Source organism: Saccostrea echinata, unplaced genomic scaffold (genome assembly GCF_033153115.1).
Source record: "Saccostrea echinata isolate AGI-Se365-2 ecotype Australia unplaced genomic scaffold, CSIRO_AGI_Sech_v1 ptg000009l, whole genome shotgun sequence".
Classification (NCBI taxonomy): domain Eukaryota; kingdom Metazoa; phylum Mollusca; class Bivalvia; order Ostreida; family Ostreidae; genus Saccostrea; species Saccostrea echinata.
Window position 1 is genome coordinate 26,505,212 of NW_026889758.1, and position 23,809 is coordinate 26,529,020.

The 23,809-nt window shown below is 33.7% G+C and overlaps 1 protein-coding gene across 2 annotated transcripts in view; it reads left to right on the forward strand.

The window, feature by feature from the left end:
- LOC133182116 (macrophage mannose receptor 1-like) overlaps positions 1-23,809 on the forward strand; it is a 43,610-nt gene that overhangs the window by 14,782 nt on the left and 5,019 nt on the right. Inside the window, exons 20-39 of one of the 2 annotated variants that reach the window (XM_061316841.1) lie at positions 9-254; positions 925-1,079; positions 1,253-1,357; positions 2,620-2,735; positions 2,861-3,003; positions 6,648-6,859; positions 7,839-7,957; positions 8,256-8,402; positions 12,025-12,077; positions 12,234-12,401; positions 13,192-13,230; positions 13,809-13,966; positions 14,442-14,491; positions 14,636-14,736; positions 18,151-18,291; positions 18,428-18,541; positions 19,544-19,680; positions 21,713-21,815; positions 22,996-23,234; positions 23,336-23,504. In XM_061316841.1, coding sequence (XP_061172825.1) covers positions 9-254; positions 925-1,079; positions 1,253-1,357; positions 2,620-2,735; positions 2,861-3,003; positions 6,648-6,859; positions 7,839-7,957; positions 8,256-8,402; positions 12,025-12,077; positions 12,234-12,401; positions 13,192-13,230; positions 13,809-13,966; positions 14,442-14,491; positions 14,636-14,736; positions 18,151-18,291; positions 18,428-18,541; positions 19,544-19,680; positions 21,713-21,815; positions 22,996-23,234; positions 23,336-23,504 — 2,715 coding nt within the window. The remainder of the gene's footprint in view (positions 1-8; positions 255-924; positions 1,080-1,252; positions 1,358-2,619; positions 2,736-2,860; positions 3,004-6,647; positions 6,860-7,838; positions 7,958-8,255; positions 8,403-12,024; positions 12,078-12,233; positions 12,402-13,191; positions 13,231-13,808; positions 13,967-14,441; positions 14,492-14,635; positions 14,737-18,150; positions 18,292-18,427; positions 18,542-19,543; positions 19,681-21,712; positions 21,816-22,995; positions 23,235-23,335; positions 23,505-23,809) is intronic. The other variant, XM_061316842.1, reaches the window with a different exon arrangement.

A 23,809-nucleotide genomic window follows, 5' to 3' on the forward strand; every position in this document is an offset into this window, starting at 1 on the left:
TTTTTCAGAGTATTGTTTTAATTTTCACCCTAACGATACGCACTGCTCAGAGATGGCAGCTATGGGTAAATGTACAGATGACTTGTTATACATGGTAAAACAATGTCCTGCCGCATGCAAGCAATGCAGCAAGAACTGTTCTGATTCATTCAATACTGAACACTGCCAATCCTATGCAGCCATAAATGGCTGTGAAAATAATCCAGAATGGATGTTAAAACACTGTAGAAAAACGTGTGGAGGTTGTAATGCAGGTAAATATAAATAAAATGTGAAAACCTTGGAGTCTTAGAGTTTCACATTCATATGCAGATAAATATAAATTAATATGTGAAGAGTCATTGATATAAAAATGTCTCATGCGGTAGGACAGTCATAATTGTTTGTTTGGTTCTTTTTTCCTGATTATGTATCTTTATCAAAATAATTATACCTATTTAGTTATTTTCGAAAAAAAAACACCTTTTATAGAAAATAAATTTTACATAAAAGCTGATTTGCAGAGCAAATGCCGAGGTAGAAGGTAATTTGATTGAGTCGTTGATTCATAAGGTTTAGAACAACCACCTGAAATAGCACATCTAAATAATAGATTATTATTGCAATTTCCTGCTTTTATACAAACCAACCCCAAATGAAGCAAGAATAAAGCCAAACTAATGGTGTCTGAAAAAAGTATCACACAATTATATAAATATATTCAAAGCTATAAATGTTTTGGTTTGCCTAAAAAAGAACACGATGTCAAGTCAAACATAGTAAGACTAAATTGTCTGTTAAATAATATTGTTTACCACTCACTTAAAGTATCTTAGGAATCTTTCTCCCAAGATCTTAAGTTTGGCAAACCTTGAGGTGAACCCTAAAAAGACAGTTGAATTATAATCAGACTGAGAAAGAATACTTTCATCGTATATTTAACAGTTATTCACAGAGGATTCTGGATTGGTCTTAAAGACGCAAAAGGTTATCTGTTCGCATGGGAAAACCATGAAAAGGTTTCCTTTACACTGTGGAAAAAATCAGAACCCCAGGGATATCTTAACTATCACGAAGGTTGCACTGCGATGACCTACAATGTATGTGTACTTAATCATTTTTCAAGATATGTTCAGTTGTACATTATTTGTATTTAATGTCTTAGGTACTTTAAATAATACTCCATTTTTATTTGTTTTTATTTTTTACCACGTAATGACTTTGACTTTGTACAATTCAATACATATACAATATTCATCTTTTTTTTCTTAAGGATGGATTATGGTTTGATCAGAAATGCAACATGATAATGCCAGGTTTGATTTGTAAAGCTCCAAAACAAAAGGAGGGAATTACAGTGTCTACCGGTTGTGATAGGGTATTGAGAAGTATTCTGGCATGGAATGTTTAATTATTTTTTTTTTGGTCTTGTTTTGTTTGTTTGTTGTTGAAATTTTTTAAAATCATTTTTAAGGTCTTAAAATTTTTCCTTAAATATCTCTTTTTGCCCTTCTTCAGAGTATGCAAAACATATTTACAATTATCATTTTCTTTTGATTCTTTTGATTTGTAAAATCTTTTTAAAAAGTCCAGAAAAAATTTACCATTTTATAGAAAGTATCTTCCTCTGGGATCCTGCAAAAATGCCTTGTTACATGTATGTACCTCATTTTTTGAGAGGAAACTTAAAGTAGCAATATTTTAAAGATGAAAAAGGTAATAATAACAAACATTTCTCAAAAACGTGTAAACAATACAAATCTGAATAGAGCATAGGATTCCCGGAAATTTCAGAGTTGGGGTTATGTGCCTAGTAGGAAGAGTAAGAATCCCCTGTCGACCGGTCACCCGCCCTGAACCCTATATATTGATCAGATAGACCAAATAATATGTTGAAAAGTATCGTAAAAATATGCACAGATTTAACTTGTTTCCTCTTTTATTCCAATACTTCTCTTTCAATGGTTATCTTCTTTCTTAATTTTTTCAAATTTTGTTAGTTTTAATTATTCATATATTGATATTTTTACCAGTCATCAGTCACCCGCGTAGAGGAGAGGTTAGAACGTTTGCTCTAGAGAATTGATCCTTACGTTGCGGGTTCGAATCCCACTGTGGGAAGTAAAGACCGGTTCTTCGGATGAGACCCTTGAAACGGGGGTCCCGTATCGCAGTAGATGTTGGCACAAAAAATATCCCTCACTTCTCAAAGATCCTTTGTGTCGATTACAGGTCTAAATTTGAAGCCCTCCACTGGCAAGTGGTGGCATCTCAATGTGAGTGAAAAATTCTCGAGGGGATGTTAACAAAGAAAAAAATAGACAGACATCAGATTTTCTCAACATTTTAAAATTATTCTCATTCTTATCATTATTATTGTGGAACAATTCAGTTTGAGCTAACAGCATGATGGCAATGAATTGCATGCTTGTATATCATATTAGGAGACATGATATGAAAAACAATTTATTATATCTCAGTAATGGTGTTCCTTTTATCTAATTTGTAAAGATTGTATTTTAAATCTTTAAATTCTTATTATCATACTGGCCTAAAACAGATCCATTTTCGTAATGTTAAATAGTCAAACAAAGTCATTTTGTAATAGAAATCTCTACAACAGTGCTCTTTTTATTTTAGAATTATGTGAGCTACACGTCCATGTGTTACAAATTCAGCAGTGAAAAATTCACATGGAGTGAAGCCCAGTCAAAATGTCAAGGAGAAAATGGACATCTAGCCACTGTTAGTAATGTGTAAGTATATCTAAACTGTGTCCTGTTCGAAACGCACTCATACCATAGAAAGAAATTAAAAGTAGTTACTAGTATTGTGTAAACGTATGAGAGGAAAATTAATGATGGAATATTATAATTCGTAGATATGTTCAAGCATTTCTCTCAAGTCAGCTGATTAGAAAGACTGGCAACTTTTGGATAGGATATAAGGAGACAAGGTCTAATGATACCTTTATGATGTGGAATAGCGGTCAGCTTATCAAATTTCGGTTTGGGGATAAACTTGGTAAGAAAAATGTCTTACAGAAATTATAATGGTTTATTTAAACATTTTAATTATGTAAAGGCTATACAATTATAGTTATATAATAATATAGTTATATAATAATAGTTATGAATTTCTAGCATTTACAGAAACAGTTTTTAAAAAGAAAGAAAGAGAGAATGAGGGGAACGGTTTTACTTCGTCAGTTCTTCAAATCCCTCAATATCTACTACTTTTTTAGGTCACCTGAGTCACTCAGGTGACCTATTGCTATCTGTTTTCGTCCGTCGTCCGTCGTGTGTTAACATTTGAACATTTTCAGCTTCTTTTCTGAAACCGCTGAACCAATTTCAGCCAATTTTAGCATATGACATCTATGTGTAAAGGGGAACAAAATTGGTGAATATCATGGTCCCTGCCCCCCTGGGGCCCGAGGGGTAGGGCTAAAACCACCAAAATTAATGCAATCTTTAAAAATCTTCTTCTTTACTCCAGGACATCAAGCAGTCAAACTGTTGGCATTATTGTAATTAGCATTGAGCCCTCTACCAAAATTGTGAAATTCATGGCCCCAGGGTCAGGGGTTCTGGTGCTAGGGTGGGGCTATATAGATCATATAGTGAAAGTGCATTATTTCTTTGAAAATCTTCTCCTCTACTCCTGGGTATTGTTGAAACAAATTAAATACATAGTTATGATAAGCAAGAGTGACTCTAACAAAATTGTGAAATTCATAGCCCCAGGGTCAGGGGTTCTGTTGCTGGGGGGGGGGGAGGGCTATATAGATCATATATTGAAAGTGCATTATTTCTTTGGAAATCTTCTTCTCTATTCCTGGGTATTATTGAAACAAATTGAATACACAGTTATGATAAGCAAGGTTGACTCTACCAAAATTGTGAAATTCATGGTCCCAGGATCAGGGATTCTTCTGCTAGGGCAGGGCTACACAGATCATATAGTGAAAGTGCATTATTTCTCTGAAAATCTTCTCTACTCCTGGGTATTATTGAAACAAATTAAATACATAGTGATGATAAGCAAGGGTGACTCTAACAAAATTGTAAAATTCATAGCCTCGGGGTCAGGGGTTCTGTTGCTGGGGGGGGGGGGGGGGCTATATAGATCATATAGTGAAAGTGCATTATTTCTTTGTAAATCTTCTCCTCTACTCCTGGGTATTGTTGAAACAAATTGAATACATAGTTATGATAAGCAAGAGTGACTCTAACAAAATTGTGCAATTCATAGCCCCAGGGTCAGGGGTTCTGTTGCTGGGGGGGGGGGGGGGAGGGCTATATAGATCATATATTGAAAGTGCATTATTTCTTTGGAAATCTTCTTCTCTATTCCTGGGTATTATTGAAACAAATTGAATACATAGTTATAATAAGCAAGGTTGACTCTACCAAAATTGTGAAAATCATGGCCCCAGGGTCAGGGATTCTTCTGCTAGAGCAGGGCTACACAGATCATATAGTGAAAGTGCATTATTTCTCTGAAAATCTTCTCTACTCCTGGGTATTATTGAAACAAATTAAATACATAGTTATGATAAGCAAGGGTGACTCTAACAAAATTGTAAAATTCATAGCCTCGGGGCAGGGGTTCTGTTGCTGGGGTGGGGTGGGGGGTGGGGGGGCTATATAGAACATATAGTGAAAGTGCATTATTTCTTTGAAAATCTTCTTCTCTACTCCTGGGTATTATTGAAACAAATTAAATACATAGTTATGATAAGCAAGAGTGACTCTACCAAAATTGAGAAACTCAGGGTCAGGAGTTCTGTTGCTGGGGGGGGGGGGGGGGGGCTATATAGATCATATAGTGAAAGTGCATTATTTCTTTGAAAATCTTCTTCTCTACTCCTGGGTATTATTGAAACAAATTGAATACAAAGTTATGATAAGCAAGGGTGACTCTACCAAAATTGTGAAATTCATAGCCCCAGGGTCAAGGGTTCTGGTGCTAGGGCGGGGCTATACAGATCATATAGTGAAAGTGCATTATTTCTTTGAAAATCTTCTTCTCTACTCCTGGGTATTATTGAAACAAATTAAATACATAGTTATGATAAGCAAGGGTGACTCTACCAAAATTGTGATGTTCATGGCCCTAGGGTTGGTGTTCTGGTGCTAGGGAGGGGCTATATAGATCATATAGTGAAAGTGCATTATTTCTTTGAAAATCTTCTTCTCTACTCCTGGGTATTATTTAAACCAATTAAATACATAGTTATGATAAGCAAGGGTGGTGAATTTCATGACCCCTGGGTCAGGGGTTCTGATGTTAGGGCCAGGCTCTATTTATTATATAGTGAAAATGCATTAATGCTTTAAAAATCTTCTCTGCTCCTGGGTATTTTTGAAACAAACTAGTAAGTACATTGTTATGATAAGACATGATGCCTCTTCCAAAATTGTGAAATTCATGGCCCCAGGGTCAGGGGTTCTGGTTCTAGGGTGGGGCTATATAGATCCTATAGTGAAGGTGAATTTTTTCTTTGAAAATCTTCTTCTCTGCCCCTTGGTACTATTTAAACAAACTGAGTACATTGTTATGATACTCAAGGATCCCTCTTCCAAAATTGTGAATTTCATGGCCCCAGGGTCAAGTGAAAAGTTGGGGGGGGGGGCTCTATTAATTATGTAGTGAAAAAGCAAAATTTCTTTGAAAATATTCTTTTCTGCTTCTGGTTAAAAAGCAAAGAAGCTAAGTATATAGTTATGATGAGCAAGAGTGCTTCTTCCAGAGTAGTGAATTGCATGACCCCGGGTCAGATGTGCTGGTGTAAGGGTGGGGCTGTTGATAATATATTGAAAATGCATTAATTCTATTAAATAATTCTGTCTGCTCGTTAGTTTTAAGCAGATAAACAAAGTGATTACTTATGATGAGCAAACTTCTGGTCCCAGGGTGAGAGATTCTAGTGTTTCTCAGTGGGGAGGGGGGGGGGGGGGGCTCTATTGATGATACAGTGAATCTGTAGTAAAAATGCATTATTCCTTTAAAAACTTTTCACTTGGGCATATCAGAGGCAAAAAGATTAAAAGTTTTAATAAGGAAGGGTATTTTTACCAGATTTTTGAACATCTGGACCATTTGGTCAAGTGTTCTGGTCCTGGCCAGGACTCTATTAATTTGTATTCTACTGAGAGGAGTTATTCCCCTTTGCCGTTTACTTTTGATAATTAATCACTGTAAACAATGTAGTTGAAAGGTTAATAGAATAAGAGAATTATGCAAGAATTTTTATTGTATAATACAAAAAGTATTTTCATAGTTTTTATGATCAGGTAGACTTGTAAGTAATAGATAAATAAAAATGGAACAAAAATAACTTGTCTTATTAAATGTTCATCAAAGACCAAGAGAGGCCAATGTAAGAGATTTCAACAAGGAATTAAAATAGTACAGAAGCGCTGATAGTTTCTTTTTAATATACTGTATAGTGATAAATGGGGAACAGATTAGAACCTTATTTATAAACTGTCAATGAATACTAGATTAATTATTTTGTTGATCCTGATCACCCTATTCTTCTTGCTTTTGGGCAACAAAGCTTCACCTTTCAGTTCATTTTATACTCTATGGATCCTCTAAATTGTTGTATTATACTCAGGTGACCGTTAAGGCCCTTGGGCCTCTTGTTTTTTTTTTTACAGATTTCTCTTCCATTGAATTGTCAGAAGCATGTGCCACAATGACGACATCAGTGCCTGCTGGGATATGGTCGTTTAAAAACTGCACTACAAGACATAATTTCATATGCGAGAAACTCCGAGATGGATACACAACGACTACACTTTCCATACCAACAACTCCTCCACTCAAGTGCCAAAACGGCTGGTCAACTATTAAAAATTTTTGTTATAAGGTATATCAAAGGTTTTGACACAAGTATCAATCAGCACAATTTTCCATAAAATACATGCACACATTCAAAAATTTGAAGAAGAAAACCAATACTCGTATTCTTTATTATTATTATATTTTGGACAAAAACTTGTTACAGAGGAAATAATTGTTTTCCTTGAATCGCGCGCTCTCTTGTGTTGGAGTGAAAAAACTATTATACATGTAGCTGCTAAGGCAAGACCCCTGTATATAGAAATACTGCTGACTTTCGACGTTAATTAAAATGCATGTATTTGACGTGACTAGTTTTTCCATTGTCAACTTCTGTTTTTAGCTCACCTGAGCTGAAAGCTCAAGTGAACTTTTCTGATCACCCGTTGTCCGTCGTCCGTCCGTCTGTCTGTCCGTCTGTAAACTTTTCACATTTTCAACTTCTTCTCAAGAATTACTGGGCCAATTTTAACCAAACTTGGTACAAAACATCCTTGAGTAAAGGGAGTTAAAATGAAGGGCCAAGCCCCCTTCCAAGGGGAGATAAGAAAAGACGAAAATAGGATGGTGTAATTAAAAAATCTTCTTCTCAAGAAAAACTGGGCCAGAAAAGCTGAAACTTATGTGGAAGCATCCTGGGGTAGTGTAGATTCTAAATTTGTTCAAATCATGACCCCCGTGGGTAGGGCGGGGCCACAAAAGGGAATCCAAGTTTTACTTTGAGATATGTAGAAAAAAATCTTTAAAAATCTTCTTCTCAAAAACCACTGGGCCAGAAAAGCTGAAACTAATGTGGAAGCATCATGTAGTAGTGTTGATTCTAATTTATTCAAATCATGACCCCGGGGTAGGGCGGGGCCCCAAAAGGGAATCCAAGAAAAGTTGAAACCTACGTGGAAGCATCCTGGGGTAGCATAGATTCTAAATTGTTCAAATCGTGTGTTTTTTAAACGTATGTTCAAGGAGAATACTGATCTATTTTTAAAAAATTGTTCCAAATTATTTAGGTTATTCAAGACAAATCCAGCTGGACACAAGCAAGATCATACTGTCAAGGAATAGGGGCGGATCTAGCGAGTATTCATTCCGATACTGAATCCCGTCAACTTCATTCACTTATTAGATGGTAAACAGCGGTTTTTTATATACTGAAAGAGAAAAAAAGCATGGTAAATTTTAAAGTGATTTTATGTTTTTTTAATTCATTGTTCCGTGTTGTTATATTACATCTTTTTTGTTCAGTGTTGTTATATTACATCAAATTTTAATTTGATTTGACTGATAATTTATGAATTATTAAAATCCATATGACGGTGCTCCAAAAGTGAAAATAAAAATTCTCATTCCCTATCTTCCTCGCATATCTGTCACAGCCTTGAATCTCCTCTGCATGGAGTTCATCATTGCCTTCATCTTGTTCATAGGAATATTATTCAACCCTTCCGACAGGTCAGCTCTTGGTTGGTCGAGAGTAGCCAGGGCATTGAGAAGCTCGTAAACCTTTCCGTCATGTTAGTAGCACAGATGTTCGATCGGAGGAAAGAGAGACTTTATAGAGGCCATTCGATCTGGTTAGTGTGAATGTTTGCGAGAAAGACTTTACAAACTCTGGCTACATTTTGCTGGTTGTGAACATGCTGAAAAAATAGGCATACGACGCACACGAGCGCAAGTGAGAGTAACACTGACGTTAAGTTCACGAGCCCACAAATCAAAATAGAGTAATCGGTTTCTTTCAGTTTTGGGTTGATTGTAACGATTATGATTGCCTACTGTATTAATATAGGTTTCAATAGCAATGACGTCAAGATTACACAGATGGAGAGATGAAAAGTCCAATCTAGAAGTGACGTTAAAACGCGCCAACGCCACCGTCACGGTTGGTAGAAAACCATTCCAGTTCCTCTATGACAACAGATGAAATATTCTGTAGGCAATTCAATTACTAGACCCATTGGAACTTCCATCAGCCTAAGCATAATTGCAAGATTTCATATTGACTGTAAATATTGAAAAACAATGTGTATACCTCCGGTGCATTAAGTTATACTACAAAATGTGTTGGCGAACCTGTCATCATTAATATGTACGGGTCTTTTGGCTTTTTATCACTTCCCTACGTGACGCCTTACATTTCACGGTTGAGTAATTTTAAATACCGATTTTAGTGACCAAGATCAGAGACATACGCAGCTAGGTTAAGGACGCCCATGAAATATACGCCTTTATATATTCAGGGAAAATGAATACAATTTTAATATTTTTCTAACAGCAGTAGTTTTGATAAATGTGAATTGTGGTGATTGCATTTGTATATATCGGGTCTCTGCTGAGCTCGGCCAAAGTGACATCGCTTACATCAGCTGTTTGTCACGTGACAGGTTTAAAATTGGACCATATATGTACTACTACAAAGATCGTAAAAGTTCAACGATATACGGGCATTCTTACGCTATAAAATTTATTTTGTTTTCTTTGAGACAAATTCCTTAACCCGAAAAGTGCTGGGAGCAACTTCCTCATGCTTGAGAATTGTTTAAAATTTAGCCGTCTTTCTATAAACTCAGGACAAAAATGTAATACGCATTGGAATAATGTTAGATTACGGAATAAATAAACGATGTACAACCAGCTCCCAGCACTTTTCAGAATAGTAGGAATAATGGCTACACGTGTTTAAAAATTCAGAATTTATAGTGAAACGGATATCGTTGAACTTTTGATATTTTCGAGGGGCTGGACCCCTCATTCTAGCACGTTACTGTACAAATGTGCTCCCTACGGCTATATATAAAGTCTACACATTATCAATTTAGTTTGACAATAAAATGTGGATTAATATATTTCAGAATATGTCTCTCTTTTTGTCAGACTACGCATGTTTCGTATTTATTTTCATTTTTACAAGCCACGATTAAAGTTTGATCCACGCCTCAAATACAGAGAAACTGCGTGTCAAACTAAGAAATGACGTCATCTCAGTAAGTACAGCGAGATCAATCTGGCTTTCATTCTGCATACGCTAAGTGCTATTATGGCAAGATAAGTTGCACATCGATTTATTTTTATAACATTTATGAGAAACGAAAGTATTTCATATGTTTTAAAAAGAACATTATAGTATTTATTCATCGAGATTCATTTGTATTGTTTTAACGTGACGTCATAATAGCTCTCCCAAACCTCTGCATAGGCTGACGTAGATATGGGAGTCCTTAACCTAGCTGCGTATAAAACCATATGTCTCTGCCAAGATACATCTCTGACTAGTTTTTCATAATTTTTGCAGTCAAAAATATTTCCCCTGCGTTTATATATATTTGTGATATTTTTATCTTTCTTATCACTTATTCGATTTATTTTACAATATGAATTTAAATACCTGTACCTATAATGAAAATAAGTAAGGGATATAAAATATTTAGCATTTCTTTCAAACAGAATGTTTTTTATTTCACTACATTATTTTTTAATGTACACTAAGATATTAAAAATAATAATAATAGCAAAAAGAACATCCCATACACTAAGATATTAAAAAAAAAATAATAATAGCAAAAAGACCATCCCTTGATTTATGCACATGGAAACGTACTGAAAGTTATCCTATATTATCATCATTTTGTATCAGGATTTCTTTCGTAAGGAACTCCAGGAGGAGAAAGACCCGTACCACTTCGCTACATTTACCTGACAGTTCTAAATCTCCCATAATGACATTAACATTGATGGATGAAATATTTTATTACTACTTTTCTGTCATATTGGGATGAAGCAAATGGATATCTACCGCGTTATTATAATCTATTTTGTAAATAATTCTAAAAAAAATTCAATGCAACCAGGTTGTTTGAAAAGGGTTTGTTTATGAGGTTTTCCGCGGGGGAAAGTGACATAGTGAATATGGCGGGTGGGCAGTTACCAAAAAGGTGTATAATTTATCCAGTTAACTCCTCCTTCAATTTTCATAAGCCACAATGGGCGATCAAAGTTTTACATAGGAATACATAGGAGAAAATCCTCTTCTCAAGAACAGCAAAGCCATGATTAAACATACATGTATTTATATGAAAACCACCTCAGGTAGTGTAGATTCAAATTGTTCAAGTCATGACCCCTCAGGGTAGGGTGGGTCCACAATGGGTGATCAAAGTTTAACATAGGAATACATAGGGGAAAATCTTTAAAATTCTTCACAAGAACAACAAAGCCATGATTGGTCATAAATATATAAAAGCATCCAAAAAGGTAATGTAGATTTAAATTTGTTCAAATCATGACCCCCCCCCCCTCCGAAGAATAGATGGACCATAAAGGGGATCATAGTTATACAAAGGAATATAAATGATATATTAATAAGAATTTTCATCTTACAAACAGCAAAGCCATTATCTGTCATATTTAAGCTTGTTCAAATCAGACCCCCTCCCAACAAAGCCATGATTAGTCATAAATATATAAAAGCATCGAAAAGGGTAATGTGGATTTAAATTTTTTCCAATCATGGCCCCCTCCGGAGAATAAAGGGACCATAACAGGGAATCATAGTTATACAAAGGAATATGAAGGATATATATCAATAAAAATTTCCATCTTAAAAACAGCAAAGCCATTATGTGTCATATTTATGCTTATTCAATTCATACCCCACCCCCCTCCCGAACCACTTTCATATCTAAACTTTTCAATACTGAACTGATTTCTGCTTTTCCATGCCAAATTGCTCAGGTGAGCCATGTGGCCCCTGGGCCTCTTGTTGATTACTTATGAGGAAAAAATTCAGCTGTTTAGCGTTGTCTGTTGCAAAATATTGCATAAAGGATACATGATTTGTTCAGATACCACTCCTACAGATGCCAAGATAAAGACAAAAAGTCTTATTTTGCAGTTCAATTGTACATTTATAAGAGATGTGCATTTTACATGAATTCCATTTTTTTTACTCATTACTAGGGGAAAATAATTTCTTGAACTTAGTTACTTCTATGCCAAAAATACGCTGATAGGGTATAATACTTTTGCTGGGAAGTCACCTCAGTTAAATAATTAAAAATATGAACAAAAATTGTGGACATGTCTCTCTCTCTCTCTCTCTCTATATATATATATATAAAGCATGAACTCGTAACAGCTTCATGTGTAGATGCAACGGAATTTTAAGATGTCTCTTAAGAACAAGCTTGTTCTTTACAGGTCAACGTCGCAAGATTTTTGGATTGGACTAAATGACAGAGAAAAAGAGGGAGGTATATGTATATATTTTAAGAATTGAGTCCTAAATTAATTTTTTTTCATTCAAACTTTTTCTGTTAAAAAATTGTTAACAAACATTCTTTTTATAACCCATAAATACCTTTGTAATACTAGCATTACCTTCCGCATTGTTTTTTTTTTTTTTTTAGATTGGCAATGGTCAGATGGAACACCTTTAGATTACACAAAATGGCTGACGTCTCAACCAGATAATTGGCAGGGGAAGGAGAACTGCGCCACATACCGACGTTATAACAGAGGATTTAACGATCTCGTTTGTTCATCTAGACTTCCATTCATATGCAAAGTAGAAAAAGGTATGCATTTTCAATTTTTAAAGCCGAGCATAGGTATAAATTTGCAGCCCTCCACCGGCAAGTGATGAGTGAAAAATTCCCGAGAGGGGCGTTAAACAACAATCAAATAAACAAACAAACAATTTTTAAAGTTGTTGGGATAATGTTCTAATTCTCCCAGCGTCTGCCTCACAAATACGCGTACTATTAAACTTTTGAACTGTTTTACAGTTGACTTTGTACCTCGCATAGGTCAATGATGTTGTATCAGAGGTCAAAAGTTAAATACAAGTTAAATACCATAATAAGTAATCAGTATAGCAAAAACATTGCTTAATCATCCTTCCTGATGAGATATTGTCCAGGTATGTTTGAATTTAATTCACAATATCATGCATCAATATTGCTATGTAATATATAATTTTGCCAATTAAATATCTGCCTTCAGATACAAGTTGCGGGTCTTTCGGATGAGACTTTAAAAACCCTGGTCTCGAGTCGGATTTGAATAATTTAGTATTACCTTAGTTTTGGGAGTGTTAATCAATTTCATGATTACGAAATCTGCAATATTGGAGGGGAGGGTGACAATAACAATGTACCTGCTTGATTTTGAAATTTTTCAATAAAATCTGGATTAACAAGGTTTTTCTTTTATTTCCGTGTCCAAATATTATGGTAATTAAGTCTTTTGGTCTGAAATTCTTCATCTTTCTAAGCATCAATCTTCATGAGGTAATCTGTCGCAGTTAAAGAGGGTCCTGTAGAAGGTACACTCATCAAAGCTCTTTAAATCATATTATTCTTGCAGGTGTTTTGGTAAGGGGTCATTTTCAGCCTCCGCCTTTGGGTAAGTCTATTTACGCTTATGGTATTAGGTTTACTTGTATGCATGATCTTCATAAATAAAATAACATGTAAATAATGAATATTTACATTTGCCAATGTGTTTCTTTATATGACAATGCTAACGACATTGGACTTTTCTGCATATGAAAAGCAAATCGCAAGAGTCATTTGAAAGGTCTATACTGTGATATTGAAGTATGTATGTTAGTTGCATTTCCATAACGGAGTCTAAAAAGTGTCATTTTTCTTGGTAACAAAAATTAAAAAAAACCCATAAACATAAGAAATAAAATATCCTTTTTAAGAGTTTCATTGGGATATAACATGCAGAGGGTACTTGATCAAATCAACTATGACACTCTTTGGGCGTTTTAGGATTTGATCAAGTGACTAACTTTATATCATATCCCCATGTAACTCTAAAAATGATATCTTATTTCTTAAAGAAATAGTTCTGGTGACTTTAAATTTATAATATTGAATCTGAGGACTATTAGCTTGCATGTCAATTCAGTTCAGTATGAAAACTGTTGATGATGTGTAGGTTGTGAGAATATAAAAGTAGGTTTTGCTTCACAGAGAAATGCGATGATGAGGAATTCGTACGGTTGAATCACTCCTGTTTCAACGTAACAGAAGTTCAATCAAATTTTCATGAGGCACAGCGTATCTGTCGAGAAAAGGGTGCAGAATTAGCAAGTATTCACAGCGAAGATGAAAACAGTTTTATATCTGACGTAAGTTAATAGATCTGGTACATGACTTTCTTGCTTCTTAATATTTTCTTTTTGTGTGCAATTGATTTCATGTGTAATTTCATGTGTAATTTAAAAAAAAGATTTGTTGCAGTAATAGATATACTCAAATGGAATTAAATTTACGTTTAAATTTACGTTAATTAAACTGGAATTTTAATTAACAAAATCCCTTCAAATCTTTTAATGATCTATAAACCTATCAGTTTCAGTTGATTCAGTTTTGAATCATCAAATAACCTTCTCCAAACCATCATCAAACGATTTTCTTCAAGAAAACTTTAACCATCATATAGTTTTAACTGAAAATAATTGTGTATTTCATGAAAATATTTCTACAGCAAATATAGATGAATCTGAAACATATATATTTACAAACTACACTACACTCATGTGTTCTATAAATCACATACAAGACAGATCTTTTGGAATTCCTCTTGTGTGCATTCTTTTGCAGATTTCGTCCAAAGACTTGTGGATAGGCTTGGTCCTATCATCGAACGCTCAGTAGGTCTACAATATATAGCGAAAGAAGTAGTAAAAAGACATCGAAATGCCATATTCAGATTTAACAGATTAATAAATAGGGCACATAATTTTAAAATGCTTCAATACCAAAATATGCTGGTTATGAATGAAAATTTCTTGAAGATTTGCATGGACCGATGGAACACCACTCGATTTCACATTTTGGGCTAAAGATGAACCTAACAATTACCTTGACATGGAAGCCTGCTCTCATTTGAAATTAGGTGAGGGTCTTTCAAATGCTTGGGATGTTTCAAAAGGAAAAAAAAGTGAGACTAAGCATATATAACGAATGAGAATCTTCAAAGCACAGCGTTAGAATATACTTGTAATTGTAAGGTATGTCTCAGGGCACGCAACCAATTTTTGTACCAAAAATACATGTAACTAGGATAAGAAGTAACTAACAAATATTTTTATCCAGTCCGTTGCTTTGTAATGGAGAGAATTTAGAAATTCGTACTTGCCAAGATAGCTTATGATCAGATGACGTCTCACGACCTTTTACTAAAGATTAATACCAATATTAAAATTCTAGTTGTTCAACTTAATTAGGGCAAAATTGACCTATAATTTAGGGAATTCGTATTTCGCAAACACAACTCTTTTTAGCTCATCTGAGCTGAAAGCTCAAGTGAGCATTTCTGATTACCCTTTTTCCGGAGTTCGTCCGACTGTCTGTCTGTCTAGCTGTCCGTCCGTCTGTAAACTTTTCACATTTTCAACTTCTTCTGAAGAACCACGGGGCCAATTTTAACCGAAGTTATTACAAATCATCTCTCGGTGAATAAAATTCCAGATTATTAAAATGTAGGACCGAGCCCCCTTCCAAGGGGAGATAATCAAGAAAAGGCAAATAAAAAATGATGGGCTCATTAAAAAATCTTCTTCTCAAGAACCACTGGACCAGAAAAGATGAAACTTATCTTAGCAGGAAGCTTTCTTAGGTAGTGTAGATTCTAAATTGTTCAAATCAAGGCCCCGGGGGGTAGGGTGGGGCCATAATAGGAAATCGGTTTTACTTTGAAATATAGAGGAAAAGTCTTTAAAAATATTCTTCTCAAGATCCATCGGACTAGAGAATCTGAATGATGTGTAGAAGCTTTCTGAGGTAGTGTAGATTCTGAATTCTTCAAATTATGGCCCCAGGGGGTTCAGGTGGGAACACAATAGGGAATCAAAGTTTCATATAAAAATATACAGGAAAAAATCTTCTCAAACACCACTGGACCAGGAAAGCTGAAACTTATGTGGAAGCTTCCTGAGTTAGTGTAGATTCTGAATTGTCCAAAACATGACCCCCGGAGGTAGGTTGGGGCCATAATAGGGAATGCATACCTGAAATATATTGGACATTTTTTTTTTTTAAATCTTCTTGTCAAGAACTACTGGACCAGAAAAGCTGAATCAGAAGTGGAAGCTTCCCGAGGTAGTGTAGATTCTAATTTGTTCAAGTCATACCCCGGGAGTCGGGTTGGGCCACAATAGGGATTATTTAGGGGAAACGCAGCACAGTTAAGGCTGCAATAAGGAGGCGGAGCCTAATTTTTACGGGAAATGCTTACTATGACATCACACAAAAATATATGTTCTTCAAATTACCACAAAATGATATGATTTGCTATTTTAAACTGTTGGATAGTTTAAACTACATCAATATTTACTATTGCATGTATTTTTGTTGTTGGTTAAATCCCACACAGCAATATATAAAGAATTCACTGATCGAAATGCATTTGTCAATGTGACGTCATATCGCAAACTTTGACGCAGATTGTATGCAGTGAGAGGCGGATCAAGGTATATTTTATACAATGAAAAATGTATTTTGTAATTAAATAAAATATATTTGCAGATATATAAGAGGCCATTAACTTGGATGCGATGTCTATTTTATGATTTTATTCATATACTTCCAGTACATTTACTAGATAAGCGATTCTGCCGTATATTTGTATGCAGATTCATTGAAGGGTAATAGAAGGGTCATAATAAATCGATATATTGCAAGGGCATACCCTCAATGAATTATGACAAGCTTTTACACATAAACTCAAGAGGTATCAAGATATTTGAAAAGTGCTGCGAACCTGATGAAATCTTGCAAATGAATTAATTATATCAATATTTAATGTACTTGACCAGCAAAAAATTCAACATAAGGTCTAACAAATGTAATTTTAGCAATTATATAGTAGAATCTATATAGGTTCGCAGCACTTTTCACAAACTGCAAAGAGTGCTGAAAATAATTATAAATTAAACTTAGATTTTTAACGTGGTTATGCCCTTGCAATATTGGAATTTATAGATGACCTCAATACTGCAGGTAAATTTGCTAAAACCATGTGACTGCCACATTACGTCACAAGTCTAGATAAGAAATTTAATCATCCTCAACATGTAGTTCTCAACCACATTACATTTGTCCGATAATAGTGAAGTCCTAAAAAGAATCGCCCATCGTTGTAAAGAATGTAATTTCTATTTAAAAAATTCGCCGATATTTCCATTTGTAACCTTAACTGTACTGCGAAGTCTTTTAAATTCCTGAAGAGCAAATATACGATGAATCATATTAATGTGAAAGCTTCCTGAGGTAGTGTAGATCCATTTTTGTTCAAATTACATGTACAGCCGCTCCTTTGTATAGAGTGGAGCCACAAAAGGCGATCAAAAATACAGAAAAATACATGTATTTTTTAGCCTATTGTTTTAATTTTATTTTCAAATAGTAGATAAACACAACTGTCAAACATTTTCTTAGTGGGCTTTTGAATATTCAAAATATAAAATGTTCTGCAGTATTAGTATTCAAGATATGAATTCTACTTAATCAAATGATTAACTCTTCCTAGCTAGTTTTTTTTCAGCATATTTTGCGTTGTTGTAATGCAATTTTGTTTTATTTTTATAAGTTTCTTTATTTAATTTCTAAGAGCATGGAATTTTTTCAGAGAATGATTAATTAATTACTCTGAAGAAAATTTTGATGAAGGAATAAATGTCTTTTTTGTGTTTTTATGATGTGATCAATCAGTTTGATCATCATCACAACCCCCTCCCCCTTTGCTTTTAATCAATTCTGAAAAATTCTATCTGGTAAAGGAAATTGTTTTTCATCTTTATTATTATTATTATTATTTTTACAAAATTCCTAATGATTAAATGCATCTTTCCACCACAGCATTTATTGATATTCTTAGTATTTAAATTGCTAGTCCCCATAGCCCTCATTGCAATCTCCATTTATTAATTACTGTGTAGGTACTTTGAAAAATTATCTTGGTAAAACCTATTCTACTCAAAAATGCTCTGAATTAACATCAGAATTTTTTCTTAATGATGGATATTTAGATCCTTATATGGGATACCCTAATTTGTATTTTTATCTCGGACAAAATATTGCTGCACTGCATACCTGAAAGAAATCTTACACAAATATTGATATATATGTACAATAATCTATATATAGAAATATATTTTTTTTTCAATACGAATTTCAAAATTGAAATATCACTTAGAAATGAGGACTGTCTTGAGTTGGTGTTATCCACTTATTCTGTCATCTTTGATATCAATTAATACCACAATTCTTATTTATTTTCTGTACTTGATAAATATTCATATTATTTCAGGTGGGGTTTGGAATGATAACAATTGTGGAAACACCTTAGCAGGATTTGTTTGTAAAAAACGAAATAAGGGCAAATCTAGTCAAGTTTCTACTTCAGTTATAAAAGGTGGATGCCCTAAACAATTCGTTCCATCTCCATACGGTAGGTTCGTTTGTTCAATAATGATTTGAACATACTTAGATTATATAATTTTTTATGACAATTCATTTTACATTGTGCATAAAAAAATATTTTAAAGCAATTTAGTTTATACTAACATTATATTATTCATATGCAGGGAGTAAATGTTATAAATTGGTGGATGTCCCCAAAACATGGTCAAATGCAAAATCTGATTGCAGCGGAACAAAAGGAGCGTCCTTATTATCAATCAGAGACCAGAAAGAACAGGGTTTGTCTTACTATATTTACATTTTAAAATATTTCTTTAAGATTCTTTGCAAATTAAAAAAAAGTTCATGTTATCATGAACTACCGGGGGATGATTAAGAATATTTCCATTGTGACCTAATTGAAGTCAAAAAATAGTGCAAAGGTTTTTTTTTTAAAGACGATCGTTGAATGACAAAAATAATTGGCAAATCATCAGAAAAATAACGCGCTTCATGAAATATGCAGGCGTGAAGCGTCGTAGTTCATGTTCCTCATGAATTCTCAAAAATTAAGTTCATTTCTTAAATAATTTTCTTGGAATATTTTGTCGCTAAAGTCAGAAATTGCAATTAAAATGTAGATGCAAACAATGCAAAACGTATGTGCAAAAACACAAGACAGTAGTCCGATTTCGAAAGAAAGAGAGAGATTTAAGAGAATGTATATGCAAGATAGAGAACTTCGTGTGAAACAAAATAGACGAATGCATGGCATTTTCTCCGTCTTTGTTCATTTCACTTCCTTTGCTTTCTTGTAATATGAAACATTACAGTCCTTCCTTTCTCATTATTCTTGCATATTCGGATATTCCATTATATTTAAGATGAAATGGAGATGTAAATAATCTAGATAACATTATTCAACGTTATAATTTAAATTTCACTATTAATGAATACTGTAAATTAACACACTCAAGATGAAATGGAGATGTAAATAATCTAGATAACATTATTCAACGTTATAATTTAAATTTCACTATTAATGAATACTGTAAATTAACACACTCAAGACTTAGCGCAATTTCCCGCCAGCGAGAACATGAATTAGTGGTCAAGAAGCACCGGGAAAACATTAAAATATTATTACCCCTAAAATAAGTACGTTAACAGTATTACATTGTTGAGAAATAGCAATTAATGAAAAATATGAGCCTGCTATATGCCATTTTCTGTTAATTAAATAAAACTATAAAACAATTTAACGACTTATCATATTTTAGAATTGATTTTTTTAATTCCAGATTTTGTCATTGGTCTGCTGAAGGAGACAAAACAGACGTTATGGATTGGACTGAGGAGGTTCGGTAACAAATATCTCTGGGAAAATAATCAAGAAGTAACCTATACAAACTGGGATCTCAGAGAACCAACACAATCGGTAAAATAGAATCCGACTGAATTTTTTGTAATATTTGGCGTATTTCTATACTTGGTATATAGCGAAGGGACCCGACTGCATCTGTGAGAAAGTAAATGGCAAAAATGCTCATTTAGTTAATAGTTACCAGATCAAAATCGTGAACTCCAGTGGGTGCGACCAGGGGATGCTTCCTCCTAGGCTCTTGATCCCACTGTTGTGTCCAGGGAAGCATGTTTGTATCCTGTTCACTATTCATATTGCTCATCTTTATATGATTTAGAAAACTGATATTCTCATCATATGTCAACTGAATGCTATCCTTCCGCCTCTAAGTAGCATCTCCTGCCACATCAAACTCTGGTTTATTCTTAATATAATATTGCATGGATAAAAACATTCGATGGTTTTTACCACAACCCACACCCTTCTAAAAGTTATTACCGTTCACGGTAGCTCAGTCAGTAGAGTCCTCGCTCCGTGATCGGGAGGTCGTGAATTCGAATCTCTGCCGCGACTGACCTAAGTCGATAAAAAATGGGTAGCAACTGTTCATTCGCCATGCGCTCGGCACTTCGAAGTGAAAGTTGCGGGTCCTTCGGATGAGACCTTAAAAACCGAGGCCCCGTTTCACGGCAGGCGTTGGCACGATAAAGATCCCTCACTGCTCATTGGCCCTGAGTGCCGAGTAAAGGTCAAAATTTAAAGCCCTTCAGCGGTACATTTATATGGTGAGTCTCTATATGAGTGAAAATTCTCGAATGGGACGTAAAGCAATATACAAACAATCTAAAAATTTATTATTTATTATTTTTCAAATCCTGACATAACTATTTCCACTGTATTTGAAGCTTCATGAAAATATAATTCTTCGTATGAACTGAACTTTTAGAATTTTTTTTTAGGCGTATAATATTTTCAGTATCTACAATTCTAAGAATTCCATGATATTTCAAGAAAAGGTATTACGTAAATGCCCTTTTTGTATTTTGGCTCTACTTGTCAAATATCACGAGAGCTCATCCGATGATAAAGTGTCTGTCGTCTGTATGTTTGTCCATAAAAATCATAACACTACTCTTTCAGTTTTGTCTGATTTAAATACACTGTACAACCTTGTGCACAAGTGGACGAAATATACCAAAACTCATACTTTTCTTAATTGTTCAAGATTTTTTCTTGGCTGTTTAAAAAATGATCTGTAAAACCATTTCTGAATGCTATTCCTTCTACAGATTATGTTTAATTTTATTTTTATTTTGGTACAAGCTTAGAAATCATCTGGGTTTATCATTCTGCATAATAGTATATAAAACTTTAAAAAATCTAGTTCAGGTGCAACTATACAAGTATAAACAAACAGAGCTACAGTATCATCAGAGACTTCTGAATTATGGTGGACATTTTTAAAATGGTGGGATGAAAAAGATGGTTGGAGTGAAGCCAATACGCCTCTTTTCTGCACGAACTCCGTTATCATTCTGACTTCTGTCTTGGACAATTTATTGTAGCAAAGAAACTCTCTTCAATGTATTGCCTGGATACCAGTTGTTTAAATTTTCAAAGCCCTGATATTTGAACTTAATGTGTTTGTTTCTTGGTTTTCTTTAATGAGAGTCCGTCTCTTACATGTATATGTTAAAGAATGTTATTCCTGAAATATTTTTGCTTTGACATCGTTTGACATCCACCAGTTGATTTCGGTGTTTAGTTAGTCATTTTGGACATTCCTAAACAAATAAACACGTAATAATTGGAAATGCATGCGTCGCTTACGACATAAAATTATTCGATTTTATTTTCATATCGCTGAAATACATGTGAAAAACACTTGATCCACAGTCCAGTCGCAAAGATTCCAAGTTGCGTCCTATTTGAGATTTGTCTTCTAGCTTCCCTCCTTTTGTTCCTCTGTATATTAAGAATCAGTATTTAGGAGGGGCTCACGCTGCATTCTTTCGGAATACAATGGTCTGATTTCAATATACAAAATTATGATTGTGTGATGTTAGCAATACATAATGGATTGTTTACTTAAATTTCTTTTTTTCAGAGATCATGTGTCGAAATGCAGAGTCAATATGGGCTAAATGTAGGAAAGTGGAAAACGGTACATTGTTCGCAATATAAAGGTTATATCTGTGAAGCGCTAAAAGGTACTAGTGAGTACTAAGATATATTGTAACTATAATAGTAACTGAAATATATGTGACTGTATATTTTTTATAGTAAATTGGTGTTCTTATTTGAGCAAATATCTTTCATTTATTTTTACATTGTTTTTAAAATGTTAAAATATATACTGGTATGCATTGGTATTATTAAGCTTTTCAAAGAACGGCAATAAAAGTGTCATCAGAAGACTTGTAATTTAATTTTGTGACCTTGAATAACTTACAAATACGATTAAGTATGTCATTTCTGACATGAGTTTCATCAATAATTTTTTGAAAAGTATATATATATATATATATATATATATATATATATATATATATATATATATATATATATATATATATATATATATAACTACTCATTCAGCAAGACTCAAAATCGCAAAGAAAATTGGGGGTCAGTGTGAATCTTACGAAGCAACGATACAATGAACGTGAATTTTTTTTGCACTTAAATTGTTACTTTTAGGTTTATAACTTTAACCTTAATCATACTTTACCAGATTTAATCATGGCAATTAATATAATTTTATTTTATGTAAAATAGTTTTAATAAGATTTATTGAAAAAATCCTGCAAATTAATGCGCATAAATATTGTGTGAAATTTTTGTTCTAAAAAAAGAATCATATTTGGGGTATTAAAAATATAAATAGGCAATAAAATATTTTCCCTTATCAAGCTTTTTATGACTTTAGTGCTAACTGATTAGAATTATCGTGTAGTTTAAAATAATGAACTTTAAGATATTTGTTAAAAGATGTGATTTCAGGCAAAAAAAAACCTGTGAATTTTGTCTTGATTTCTTTAATATATTTTTAAAGTCTTTTGAGTGAATGTGTAAAATTTGTTCTAAAACTATCAATTTAACTTATATTTAATATTCATAGCGTTTAATAACGAAAAAATAAATCTCTGAGTATAGATATGTAGGGTTAGAATTCCAAGATATTAAATTTAACAAATTTGTAGATATGAAGAATTTTCTTCTAAATATCCTATTTTATACTTTGCATTGTTCAAATATGCTGTAAAAATTGAATTGTAATAAATAGTTTTGAAGTTAGAAGTTATGACAAAACTTCCTAAAAGCTGACGATTGATATAACTTAAGATGTATAAAAAAAATCAAAACAAATGTTTCATGTTCTTCCCCAAGATCCCTCCATTGCGACACATGTTACGTCACAGTGCCCGCCAAACTACGTACAGAACAGACAAAGTTGTTATCGGTTCTTCAATGACATCAGACTGGACTGGGAATCAGCTGATCATCATTGTAGACTCGAGAATGGAACACTTGCTGCTATTTCCACTGTTTATGAATTTGGCTACATTCAAGCCATTGCACTACAATTTAATATGACGACATTTTGGATTGGATTAAGGAAATCAAATGTATGTTTATGATCAGATCCCTTTCATTTCAGAGATCAAATTTATTTTTTTTTTATACACACTTAACTTATTGTCACTGCACGGTTATTTTCTACATTTAGGCTTCAAACCTTTATCAATGGAGCAATGGCCTGCCATACCTTTATTCTAATTGGAATCAGTCGGAACCATCACAGAGACCAGGAGAGGATTGTGTCTTATCGCATAACAACAAATGGCAAGACCGTTCCTGTAAAATTAATCTTCCTTATTTGTGTGAAAAGAATTTAGGTAGCTTTATTTCATTATTATGTAAAACATTATGTTAGCCAAGCCATTTCTTTTTCAAGGAATAAATTTCTCGTCAATATCCTTTTTATTAATGCCATTGCAAATACGAATTAATTTGTAATTAAGTAATTAAATACCAGATAAAGTTTGTTAAGATACATTCATCAGTTTGTTTGAAAACACTGATCAAAGTGCCATAGACTAGGAAATTACATATTTTCGTGGGGTCAAGTTTTCGTGGTTTAACAAAAAATAAATGGTTCTTTGGGATTAAATATAGTGGTTGAAGAAGTGTTAGTATTTCA